This window comes from Haliotis cracherodii, unplaced genomic scaffold (genome assembly GCF_022045235.1).
Source record: "Haliotis cracherodii isolate W230 unplaced genomic scaffold, xgHalCrac1.p SCAF_3, whole genome shotgun sequence".
Classification (NCBI taxonomy): domain Eukaryota; kingdom Metazoa; phylum Mollusca; class Gastropoda; order Lepetellida; family Haliotidae; genus Haliotis; species Haliotis cracherodii.
The window spans coordinates 33,540,668-33,553,362 of record NW_027266286.1 but is presented as its reverse complement, the minus strand read 5'-3'; the positions used below and the strand labels follow the sequence as shown (position 1 = coordinate 33,553,362).

Genomic DNA, 12,695 nt, shown 5'->3' with positions numbered 1-12,695 from the left:
GGGGAGAAGCGGTCTACTTTAACTTACTTACTTACTTACGTTTGGAGATTTAACGTGCGCTTTCCGACTGGAGCGTATTTCGCACACGGGCCCGGTCGGGCCATTTAGCGTGGTTTTGAAGGGAAAATAAAGGTGTTGCAACCAGAGGGGGGTTTTAGTGGTTGCTTATATAAGTTTTGGAGATTTTGAAATTTGGAATGCATGCCTAGGGGTGTGGTAGTGTACTAAGGGAGTGTGTTGGTGTGTGTTTGTTTGTTTATGTGGTGTGGTTGAGTGTTTTTAGATGCGGATCATTAGATTGGTTTTAGTTAAGTATACGCCTAGTGCTTTAAATTTTTCTATATTGTTATGTGGATTTAGGATTGATTCTAGGGTTATGGCTTTATCTAGTTTTAGATTTGTTTGGAGTGTTGCTCGGTGGGTCTGGTAGTGCGTGCAGTGTAAGAGTGCATGTTCTATTGTTTCCAGGTGTGGGCAGTGTGGGCATTTTCCGGTTGCGTGTTTTTTTATTTTTAAGAGTTGACTGTTTAGTTTAGTGTGACCTGTTTGGAGTTTGGTGATTATTCTATCAATTTTCTTGGATGGATGGAGGATTTTAGGTTTGGTTAGAGGTTTTTTGAGGATTTTGATTATCTGTGTGTTTGTTTTTAGGTATGTCTTATGCCATTTTTGGGTGATTTTACGTTTGTTAATGCTTTTGATCTCTGCTTTAGTGTTGGTAGATTAAGGCTTATTTCAGGAATTTTGAGGGATTTTTTGGCGGCTTGATCGGCGTTTTCGTTTCCATATATTCCTACGTGGGCTGGGATCCAGATAAATGCTATTTGTTTGCCTGCCTCTGTTAAGTTATTTGCGCTTTTGAGTATTTGGTTAATGAGTTTAGGGCGGTTTTTGGTGCTTTTATTTTGGAGGGCCTGTAGTCCACTTAGTGAGTCTGTGAGTATTAGGATTTTTTTATGTTTTTTAGCATGTTGGTTATGGAGGGCGGATGCTATGCCCATTTACTCTGCAGTGAAGATGGATTGGTTGTTTGGGAGTCGATAAGATTGAGTGTTCCTATTTGGTTGTGCTATGTGGACTCCGAAACCAGTGCGATTTGTGATCGGATCGGAAGATCCGTCTGTGTAGATGTGGCACCAATTTGGCCAGTTTTCGTGTATGTAAGCTAGTGTGGTGGATTTAGCTATGTTTGGATCGGTTTGTTTGTTTATTGAGTTTGCCAGAGATGTGTCTATTTTGGGGATTTTTAGTTTTGGGGTAAATATATTTGATGGTTTGCAGTTTTGTTGGAGGTTATCTATTTGGTTTTCGTTTAGGTAGTTGAAAATTCGTTGAGATATTGGAGTAAGTAAAGGGTGCTTCCTAGTTAGAGCCTGGTTACGAGGGCGGATATTTTCGTTTATGAGGTTTTGGATGAGAGGGTTTGATTGGGACGAGGCCCAGAAATTAAGGGTTAAGTGTTGCCTACGTAGGTTTAGTGGCATTTCTCCTGTTAAGGCCTGAAGTGAAGTGAGAGAGGTGCCATGTTGGGAACGTGTGACTATTTTAAGAGCTTGGTATTGGATTGAGTCTAGTTTTTTGGTTAGGTTATTGCTAAGCGTATCATAGATCGCACATCCGTAATCTAATTTTGACCTAATTAGTGATGTGTAGAGAGAGAGTAGAGTATCTTTGGAGGCCCCCCAGTTGGAGCCGGTGAGGCATCTTAGTGCGTTTAGATCTTTGCTGCATTTAGTTGTTAAGTTTTTAACGTGGGCCTCCCATGTTAGGTGTTGATCGAAGATTAGCCCTAGGAATTTGGTTTGTTTTTGGAACTTAATTGGTTTATTGTTTAATTTAAGATTTGGGGTGGTGTGTTTCATTTTTCGGTGTTTGAAGACTATTCCTGTAGTTTTTTCGGAGTTTAGGGAGAAGCCCCACTTGTCTGCCCATTGCTGTATTTTAATTAGGGATTTTTGGAGTAGATTTTGGGAAGTTGACATGCTTTTTGTGCGGATCCAGAGGGCTCCGTCATCTGCGAATTTGGATGTTTTAATTTTAGGGGATAGGCCCTCGAAGAGATCATTGATCATTATGTTAAAGAGTGTTGGGCTAAGAATGCTGCCCTGGGGAGTGCCGTTTTCTAGGGGACACTGGTCCGATAGAACCTGGTCTATACCCACTGTGATTTTTCGGTTATTTAGGAAGTCCTGGATGTAGTTAACGATTTGTCCTTTTAGTCCTATTTTTTAAAGTTTTTGAATTAGCCCGTTGTGCCAAACCATGTCGAATGCTTTTGAGAAGTCCAAGAAGATGCCTGTAGTATATTGTTTGTTGAGTTGTCCTGTTTTGATCTCCTGTTCTAACCGGGCGAGATTGTCTAGAGTTGAGCGGCCAGGAGTGAACCCGCTTTGGTCTGTATTTATGGTGTTGTTTAGAGTTAGGTAGTGTTGTAATCTATTTTTGGTCATAGATTCCATTACTTTACATAAGTTTGAGGTCAGAGATATTGGCCTGTAAGAGTTAGCTTGGTTTGTAGGTTTGTCGGGTTTAGGGATAGGGATAACTAGAGCCTGTTTCCAAGAGGTTGGTACCTGGCCGTTTAGGTAGATTAGATTATAGAGTTTGAGTAGTGACTGGAGTAGCTTGGGAGGGAGTTTTTTGATTATTTGGTAGGATGTTAGGTCTAGTCCTGGGGCTGTTCCCTTTTTCCTGTTTTGGAGTACATAGTTTAGTTCTTCTATTGTGAAGGGTTGGTTTATTTCTAGGTTATCGTTTAATTCTTTGGTAGGTTTGGATTCTGTTTTGAGTTTTGTTTGGAATTTATCACTGAAGTTTTTGTTACTGCTGATGGTCGAAAAGTGTTTAGCTAGGTTATTTGCTTTTTCGCTGGGGTTGGTTGAGTTATTTATATTAGGAAATTTTTTGTGTCTTTTTAGGCCTCTAATGGCATGAATTTTGCGCAAGACCGTCCTGGCATCTGTGCGGTTATTTAATCCCTCGCAAATTTTTTTCCAGTCCCTGGTTTTGGCTATTTTGACTAGGTTTTGGACCTCATGGTTTAGTTTGTGGGCTATAGGTATGTAGTTATGGTCGCGTTTGGCTTTATTGAAGGCTTTTTTACGTTTTTGTCTGGTTTGTTCTATTTCCTCGTTCCACCAGGGTACTGAGGGTTTGCCTGATTTGTTTGCTTTTCTAAAGGGTATTGAATTTTTAGCTGAGGTGATTATGTATTCTGTTAGGTTTTTGCAGAAGGTTTCTGGGTCATTATGTTCTATCTCGTTTAGATTGGCTTGTTTGCAGATATTTTGGAATTTATCCCAGTTAGCCTGGTTATAGTTAAATTTGGGTTCTGAGTTTTCGGGTTTGTCGGGGACGTTGGTATTTCCTATGGTTATGTTTATTGGGAAGTGGTCACTTCCTAGTGGGGCGTCGTGAACTTCCCATTGAGTGCTTTGGGCTAAGTCTGAGGTGCATATACTTAGGTCGATAGCCGACATGTCTCTATTGCTTTTATCATATCTGGTTGGTTGGTTATTGTTAAGTAATACGAAATCGTTGGCCTCTATCCATTCAGAGATTATTTTACCGTGATTATCTATTTTTCCCCCGTGCCCCAGGAGGGGTGGTGGGCATTAAAGTCTCCTAGGAAAATTGTTGACTTTTTGCCTATTTGTTGAAGTATGTTTAGATCCTCTGCTTGGATTTTTTGTTGATGCCAGTGGTAGATATTTATGATGTTTATTTTTTTGTTGTTTAGGGCGATTTGAATACCGTTGGTTTCTAGGTTTGGGGTGTTTATTTTGATCTCTTCATAGTTTAAGTCTTCTCTAATTAGTATGGCTAAGCCTCCTGATGCTCTAGTTGTTTTGGTTTTAGGACGATCTGTTCTGACTATGTTATAGTTGGCTAAGTTAAATTTTGATTTATTTGAGAATTTAGTTTCTTGGATGCATGCTACATGCGGTCCTTTGTTTAGTTTAAATTTTGCTTTTAGTTCGTGGCTGTGCGAGTTAAGCCCGCCAGCATTCCACTGAAAAATATTTAGTCCTGCCATTATTTGGGTTTTTAGTGTTTGGAGATTGGTTGTTTTATGGGATTATTTTATATATCTGAGATAATTAGTTGGTAACCTGTACTGAAGTCTTTATAGTTTTGGGTGGTGAGTTTGAGTTTGAATGCTACTTTATGCAGGGCTTTAGTGCTAGCATCTGGATTTATTTGTTTTAGCATGTAAGCTAGAAGGAGAGTAACACTATTTAGCGTGTTTTTGGGGAGAGTTTGGGGTTTACGTTGTAGTTTTTTGGTTCTTTTTTAGGTGCTGAGCGTGTTATCTCGTTTACGTCATCATCGGTTTCTACTTCGTAATAGTCTGAGTTATCGTTGTTTAGTTCCTCACTCTCCATGGGGGTTGGTAGCGTCTCTGGTTGTGTTTGCGTGTGCGTGCTGGGCGTGTCTGTGTCTTGGCTGCTGATTGGATTTTCGGGTTTTGCCTGCTCGGGTGTGGTTGTTGTTGCCCTGGTGGCTGTAGGCTGAGTGGTGGAAGGTTGGGTGATGGCAGGTATGATGCGGTTTGTTTTGCGTGCAGGTGTGGATGTTGTGAGAGGGTTGGGGGTGGTGAAGGTTTGGGGGTGGTGTGGGTAGTGGGTGTGGGTGGTGATTGCTGGGTGTACTTCCTGGAGGATACCATCCCATGCGGAGTTTAGATGTCGGGGAATGTTTGGTTGCGGTGTGGGTATGAGTGGTTGTTTCGTGTGCTGTGTTAGTTTTCTTGTTTGGTGTTTGGCCGTATCTATATTAATGTGTCTGTTGGCTTGTTGTGTGAGAGTGTGCCTGTGTGGGCATTTGTTAGAGTGTGAGGAGTGGTTTGTTGTTTTACAGTGTATGCACCATGGTGCGCAAATCCCTGGGCATTCTGTTTGGGCGCATTTCCTGCATTTGGTTTTTTTAAAATTACATCCGTTTGCTGTATGGTTGTATTGAAGGCAGTTAGAGCATTGTTTTACCTGTTTAATATAAGGTTTTACTTCTAGTTTTGTTGATGCGCCGAAAGAGATGAATTTTGGGGCTTCAGGATATTTAGCAGTTTTTTGAAAGTTGACGATAACGATAGGGGTGTTTGAGGTCTTTCCATTCCTATTTGAAGTTATCCTCCTAGTGCTAGTGATTTTGGGTTGAGGGGAGGTGTCTGTGTTATCGTTTGCTTCGTTAGCGTACATTATTAAGTCACCTTCTGTTTCTCTAGGGTTAACCCTAATTACACCTCTGGTGTAGAGCTGCCAGTTTGGAGTTTGATGTGTGACTGTAAGTTGGAAGATTTGCGTTATCTTTTTGGCTGCGTTTAGGGATTGTAGGTCGGGGAAGATTATCTGGAATCCTTTATTTACTTCTTTGATTTTATCGAAATTGATTTTTTGTTTTTTGAACCAAATGCCTACTTTATTAGCTGTGAGAACTTTATTTAGGGTGTTTATGGGGCCGGCGGCGCAAAAGTACAGAGCGAAGGTGACTATGGATGCTGGGAAGGTGGGTGATGCGGGTGTAGTGTTGGAAGTGTCCAGCTTCCGTTTCTTAGGGTTCGTAATGGGTGCAGGCGATTCGGCAGGTTTGGGAGGTGAAGCTGCTGAAGTTTCTGTGCCGTAATCGTGAGGTATGAGGGTGTTGGGTGTCCGGTTGGAAGTGTTGTGTGCTTCGGCCGGTGTAGGGGTGTCGGGTTGGTGGATGTCTGCCTGGATGATAACACGTGCGTCGGACATGTTGTTGTAGATGAGGTTGGGTGGAAGTGAGTGAGATTTGGTGAGTTTAGAGGTGTTGAGTGTGGGTGTTTGGAGGAGGGTGCTTTGGCAGGTGAGAGGAGGTTTGGTGAGCTGTGTTTAGATGTATTAACGGATGGGTTTAGGAGTGTTTTTTTTTTTATTAGGTTTTTGTTTGTTTGGCTAAGGGTTTTTAAAGTTTTTAATTGTTTGAGCTTGGCTTGGGTGTGAGTAGTTTTGAACTAGTCTGTGTGGGTGTGTTGTGATAGTTACCGAGGGTTTGCTCTTGGGCTGGCTAACAGTGGGTACTGTGCTGGCTTGGGAGGCTTGGCTGGGTGCGGGTGGCTTGGTGGCTGGAGCGCTTGGATGGTGGAGAGGTGTTTCTAGCTTGGAGTACAAACTGCGAAAGCTGGGATTAGGAAATATTTAGTCGAAGGAGTGGAGTGAGTAGGAAAAAGCGTGCGTTGTGTTTAGGAGAAGGGGGGATTAGGTGTTTTTTGTGTTTAGGAGTTGGGTCAAAGGGTGCGTTGAGTGGTGGGCGTGGGTAGTGAATAGAAATGAGAGCGTGCGGTGTTAAGGAGATGGGGGAGGGTAAGGTGTTGGTTTGAGACTAAAGGGTGTGTTTGAGTGTTGTTGTTGTTGTTTTTTTAAGGATTTAGGGGTTTTGTGATTAATTTGGTGAGAGTGATAAGTGATAAGAGTAAGGATGAAAGGATAACGTGATGATAATTACCGATGGTGAAGTTTCCTTGGCTGGCTATCAGGCAATGCTCTGTGCTGGCTTGGGAAGTGTTGCTCGCTTGGGGTACAAACTGCAACTGATTGTCTGGCCAAGACTCGATTTTTTACAGACCGCTGTATTATAGCTGGAATATTTCTGGTTTCGGCGTTAAACAACAAACAAACAAACGATTTGAGAGTGATTTTAAGAGTATGTGAATAAGGCTGAAAGGATAACGTGATAATTACCGATGTTGGAGTTCTCCTGGGCTGGCTATCAGGCAATGCTCTGTGCTGGCTTGGGAGGTGTTGCTCGCTTGGAGTACAAACTGCAACTGTCTACTTTAACTGACTGACTGATATAGAAGATTTGGGGTGGTGTGTTTCATTTTTCGGTGTTTGAAGACTATTCCTGTAGTTTTTTCGGAGTTTAGGGAGAAGCCCCACTTGTCTGCCCATTGCTGTATTTTAATTAGGGATTTTTGGAGTAGATTTTGGGAAGTTGACATGCTTTTTGTGCGGATCCAGAGGGCTCCGTCATCTGCGAATTTGGATGTTTTAATTTTAGGGGATAGGCCCTCGAAGAGATCATTGATCATTATGTTAAAGAGTGTTGGGCTAAGAATGCTGCCCTGGGGAGTGCCGTTTTCTAGGGGACACTGGTCCGATAGAACCTGGTCTATACCCACTGTGATTTTTCGGTTATTTAGGAAGTCCTGGATGTAGTTAACGATTTGTCCTTTTAGTCCTATTTTTTAAAGTTTTTGAATTAGCCCGTTGTGCCAAACCATGTCGAATGCTTTTGAGAAGTCCAAGAAGATGCCTGTAGTATATTGTTTGTTGAGTTGTCCTGTTTTGATCTCCTGTTCTAACCGGGCGAGATTGTCTAGAGTTGAGCGGCCAGGAGTGAACCCGCTTTGGTCTGTATTTATGGTGTTGTTTAGAGTTAGGTAGTGTTGTAATCTATTTTTGGTCATAGATTCCATTACTTTACATAAGTTTGAGGTCAGAGATATTGGCCTGTAAGAGTTAGCTTGGTTTGTAGGTTTGTCGGGTTTAGGGATAGGGATAACTAGAGCCTGTTTCCAAGAGGTTGGTACCTGGCCGTTTAGGTAGATTAGATTATAGAGTTTGAGTAGTGACTGGAGTAGCTTGGGAGGGAGTTTTTTGATTATTTGGTAGGATGTTAGGTCTAGTCCTGGGGCTGTTCCCTTTTTCCTGTTTTGGAGTACATAGTTTAGTTCTTCTATTGTGAAGGGTTGGTTTATTTCTAGGTTATCGTTTAATTCTTTGGTAGGTTTGGATTCTGTTTTGAGTTTTGTTTGGAATTTATCACTGAAGTTTTTGTTACTGCTGATGGTCGAAAAGTGTTTAGCTAGGTTATTTGCTTTTTCGCTGGGGTTGGTTGAGTTATTTATATTAGGAAATTTTTTGTGTCTTTTTAGGCCTCTAATGGCATGAATTTTGCGCAAGACCGTCCTGGCATCTGTGCGGTTATTTAATCCCTCGCAAATTTTTTTCCAGTCCCTGGTTTTGGCTATTTTGACTAGGTTTTGGACCTCATGGTTTAGTTTGTGGGCTATAGGTATGTAGTTATGGTCGCGTTTGGCTTTATTGAAGGCTTTTTTACGTTTTTGTCTGGTTTGTTCTATTTCCTCGTTCCACCAGGGTACTGAGGGTTTGCCTGATTTGTTTGCTTTTCTAAAGGGTATTGAATTTTTAGCTGAGGTGATTATGTATTCTGTTAGGTTTTTGCAGAAGGTTTCTGGGTCATTATGTTCTATCTCGTTTAGATTGGCTTGTTTGCAGATATTTTGGAATTTATCCCAGTTAGCCTGGTTATAGTTAAATTTGGGTTCTGAGTTTTCGGGTTTGTCGGGGACGTTGGTATTTCCTATGGTTATGTTTATTGGGAAGTAGTCACTTCCTAGTGGGGCGTCGTGAACTTCCCATTGAGTGCTTTGGGCTAAGTCTGAGGTGCATATACTTAGGTCGATAGCCGACATGTCTCTATTGCTTTTATCATATCTGGTTGGTTGGTTATTGTTAAGTAATACGAAATCGTTGGCCTCTATCCATTCAGAGATTATTTTACCGTGATTATCTATTTTTCCCCCGTGCCCCAGGAGGGGTGGTGGGCATTAAAGTCTCCTAGGAAAATTGTTGACTTTTTGCCTATTTGTTGAAGTATGTTTAGATCCTCTGCTTGGATTTTTTGTTGATGCCAGTGGTAGATATTTATGATGTTTATTTTTTTGTTGTTTAGGGCGATTTGAATACCGTTGGTTTCTAGGTTTGGGGTGTTTATTTTGATCTCTTCATAGTTTAAGTCTTCTCTAATTAGTATGGCTAAGCCTCCTGATGCTCTAGTTGTTTTGGTTTTAGGACGATCTGTTCTGACTATGTTATAGTTGGCTAAGTTAAATTTTGATTTATTTGAGAATTTAGTTTCTTGGATGCATGCTACATGCGGTCCTTTGTTTAGTTTAAATTTTGCTTTTAGTTCGTGGCTGTGCGAGTTAAGCCCGCCAGCATTCCACTAAAAAATATTTAGTCCTGCCATTATTTGGGTTTTTAGTGTTTGGAGATTGGTTGTTTTATGGGATTATTTTATATATCTGAGATAATTAGTTGGTAACCTGTACTGAAGTCTTTATAGTTTTGGGTGGTGAGTTTGAGTTTGAATGCTACTTTATGCAGGGCTTTAGTGCTAGCATCTGGATTTATTTGTTTTAGCATGTAAGCTAGAAGGAGAGTAACACTATTTAGCGTGTTTTTGGGGAGAGTTTGGGGTTTACGTTGTAGTTTTTTGGTTCTTTTTTAGGTGCTGAGCGTGTTATCTCGTTTACGTCATCATCGGTTTCTACTTCGTAATAGTCTGAGTTATCGTTGTTTAGTTCCTCACTCTCCATGGGGGTTGGTAGCGTCTCTGGTTGTGTTTGCGTGTGCGTGCTGGGCGTGTCTGTGTCTTGGCTGCTGATTGGATTTTCGGGTTTTGCCTGCTCGGGTGTGGTTGTTGTTGCCCTGGTGGCTGTAGGCTGAGTGGTGGAAGGTTGGGTGATGGCAGGTATGATGCGGTTTGTTTTGCGTGCAGGTGTGGATGTTGTGAGAGGGTTGGGGGTGGTGAAGGTTTGGGGGTGGTGTGGGTAGTGGGTGTGGGTGGTGATTGCTGGGTGTACTTCCTGGAGGATACCATCCCATGCGGAGTTTAGATGTCGGGGAATGTTTGGTTGCGGTGTGGGTATGAGTGGTTGTTTCGTGTGCTGTGTTAGTTTTCTTGTTTGGTGTTTGGCCGTATCTATATTAATGTGTCTGTTGGCTTGTTGTGTGAGAGTGTGCCTGTGTGGGCATTTGTTAGAGTGTGAGGAGTGGTTTGTTGTTTTACAGTGTATGCACCATGGTGCGCAAATCCCTGGGCATTCTGTTTGGGCGCATTTCCTGCATTTGGTTTTTTTAAAATTACATCCGTTTGCTGTATGGTTGTATTGAAGGCAGTTAGAGCATTGTTTTACCTGTTTAATATAAGGTTTTACTTCTAGTTTTGTTGATGCGCCGAAAGAGATGAATTTTGGGGCTTCAGGATATTTAGCAGTTTTTTGAAAGTTGACGATAACGATAGGGGTGTTTGAGGTCTTTCCATTCCTATTTGAAGTTATCCTCCTAGTGCTAGTGATTTTGGGTTGAGGGGAGGTGTCTGTGTTATCGTTTGCTTCGTTAGCGTACATTATTAAGTCACCTTCTGTTTCTCTAGGGTTAACCCTAATTACACCTCTGGTGTAGAGCTGCCAGTTTGGAGTTTGATGTGTGACTGTAAGTTGGAAGATTTGCGTTATCTTTTTGGCTGCGTTTAGGGATTGTAGGTCGGGGAAGATTATCTGGAATCCTTTATTTACTTCTTTGATTTTATCGAAATTGATTTTTTGTTTTTTGAACCAAATGCCTACTTTATTAGCTGTGAGAACTTTATTTAGGGTGTTTATGGGGCCGGCGGCGCAAAAGTACAGAGCGAAGGTGACTATGGATGCTGGGAAGGTGGGTGATGCGGGTGTAGTGTTGGAAGTGTCCAGCTTCCGTTTCTTAGGGTTCGTAATGGGTGCAGGCGATTCGGCAGGTTTGGGAGGTGAAGCTGCTGAAGTTTCTGTGCCGTAATCGTGAGGTATGAGGGTGTTGGGTGTCCGGTTGGAAGTGTTGTGTGCTTCGGCCGGTGTAGGGGTGTCGGGTTGGTGGATGTCTGCCTGGATGATAACACGTGCGTCGGACATGTTGTTGTAGATGAGGTTGGGTGGAAGTGAGTGAGATTTGGTGAGTTTAGAGGTGTTGAGTGTGGGTGTTTGGAGGAGGGTGCTTTGGCAGGTGAGAGGAGGTTTGGTGAGCTGTGTTTAGATGTATTAACGGATGGGTTTAGGAGTGTTTTTTTTTTTATTAGGTTTTTGTTTGTTTGGCTAAGGGTTTTTAAAGTTTTTAATTGTTTGAGCTTGGCTTGGGTGTGAGTAGTTTTGAACTAGTCTGTGTGGGTGTGTTGTGATAGTTACCGAGGGTTTGCTCTTGGGCTGGCTAACAGTGGGTACTGTGCTGGCTTGGGAGGCTTGGCTGGGTGCGGGTGGCTTGGTGGCTGGAGCGCTTGGATGGTGGAGAGGTGTTTCTAGCTTGGAGTACAAACTGCGAAAGCTGGGATTAGGAAATATTTAGTCGAAGGAGTGGAGTGAGTAGGAAAAAGCGTGCGTTGTGTTTAGGAGAAGGGGGGATTAGGTGTTTTTTGTGTTTAGGAGTTGGGTCAAAGGGTGCGTTGAGTGGTGGGCGTGGGTAGTGAATAGAAATGAGAGCGTGCGGTGTTAAGGAGATGGGGGAGGGTAAGGTGTTGGTTTGAGACTAAAGGGTGTGTTTGAGTGTTGTTGTTGTTGTTTTTTTAAGGATTTAGGGGTTTTGTGATTAATTTGGTGAGAGTGATAAGTGATAAGAGTAAGGATGAAAGGATAACGTGATGATAATTACCGATGGTGAAGTTTCCTTGGCTGGCTATCAGGCAATGCTCTGTGCTGGCTTGGGAAGTGTTGCTCGCTTGGGGTACAAACTGCAACTGATTGTCTGGCCAAGACTCGATTTTTTACAGACCGCTGTATTATAGCTGGAATATTTCTGGTTTCGGCGTTAAACAACAAACAAACAAACGATTTGAGAGTGATTTTAAGAGTATGTGAATAAGGCTGAAAGGATAACGTGATAATTACCGATGTTGGAGTTCTCCTGGGCTGGCTATCAGGCAATGCTCTGTGCTGGCTTGGGAGGTGTTGCTCGCTTGGAGTACAAACTGCAACTGTCTACTTTAACTGACTGACTGATATAGAAGATTTAACGTGCGCTTTCCGACTACAGCGTATTTCGCACGATCTCTACTTTAACTAACGTGTCTGCTTTAAATACGATGAACAGTGACATTACAAAGTGGTATTTACTTAGCAATAGTACGTTCCTATAAATATAAACGCCACGCCGACAGATGGACAAACAATCGAATCTGTGAGCACTGATCCGCCTGCTCACAGGCACAAAGCCACTGCAAAACGCAAGGGGAAAAAGACCCATGCTCCCCAATTAAACCCCATGCCTTCTAATCCTCAAACTGAGGAACACAGCAAACGAATCAGTCAGGCAAAGAAAACACCAGCTCATGGTAAACAAAAGGCTCAGAACACAAACAAAGTTGTAGAGTTCATTGCAACGGCATTGATCCAAATTACAAGCAGAAAAATGAGTGTCAAAGCCAAAACCACCTGCATCCTCAAACTGGCTTCCAAAATAATGTAATACAAAGGAACAAAGAAACAGTTCCTAAATAGGGTATGCCCTAAAACTGAATAAGCGCTCATCTATAAATTATCATGGACTTGCTTTTACTACAGTGGAACGCCTTAAGAGCCCCGGCAATGAACCGACTGCACCGATAGCAATACTAAACCCACAAAATAAACTAGAAAACTTCAAGGCCTTAGGCGTATTCTTAATAAAAACGGAACTAATAAAACGCATCTAAAACCATAATAACCTACCAAACCAAATCACATAAACAAACAATCATCCACCATACCCAGCTCCCTTAGTTCTCCTCCCCAACCCCATCAGCATCTATTCCAAATCTCAAAATTCCCAAATTCTATATAAGCAACCCCTAAAGCCCCCTCTTGGGTTGCACAGACCACCCTCGCCCCTTTCGGAAACACATTAAATGGCCTGGCCGGGCCCGTG

The 12,695-nt window shown here is 42.3% G+C and overlaps 1 protein-coding gene across 1 annotated transcript; it reads right to left on the bottom strand.

Annotated features, from left to right (window-relative positions):
- Positions 1–4,238: 4,238 nt before the first annotated feature.
- On the bottom strand, positions 4,239–10,714 carry LOC139475378 (proteoglycan 4-like). The gene is made up of 5 exons (XM_071258596.1): positions 10,397–10,714; positions 9,251–9,634; positions 6,006–6,119; positions 5,418–5,846; positions 4,239–4,655 (listed from the first exon to the last, which is right to left on the bottom strand). Exons 1-5 carry the CDS (start codon positions 10,712–10,714, stop codon positions 4,239–4,241), a joined length of 1,662 nt encoding a protein of 553 aa, XP_071114697.1.
- Between the last annotated feature and the right edge of the window lie 1,981 nt (positions 10,715–12,695).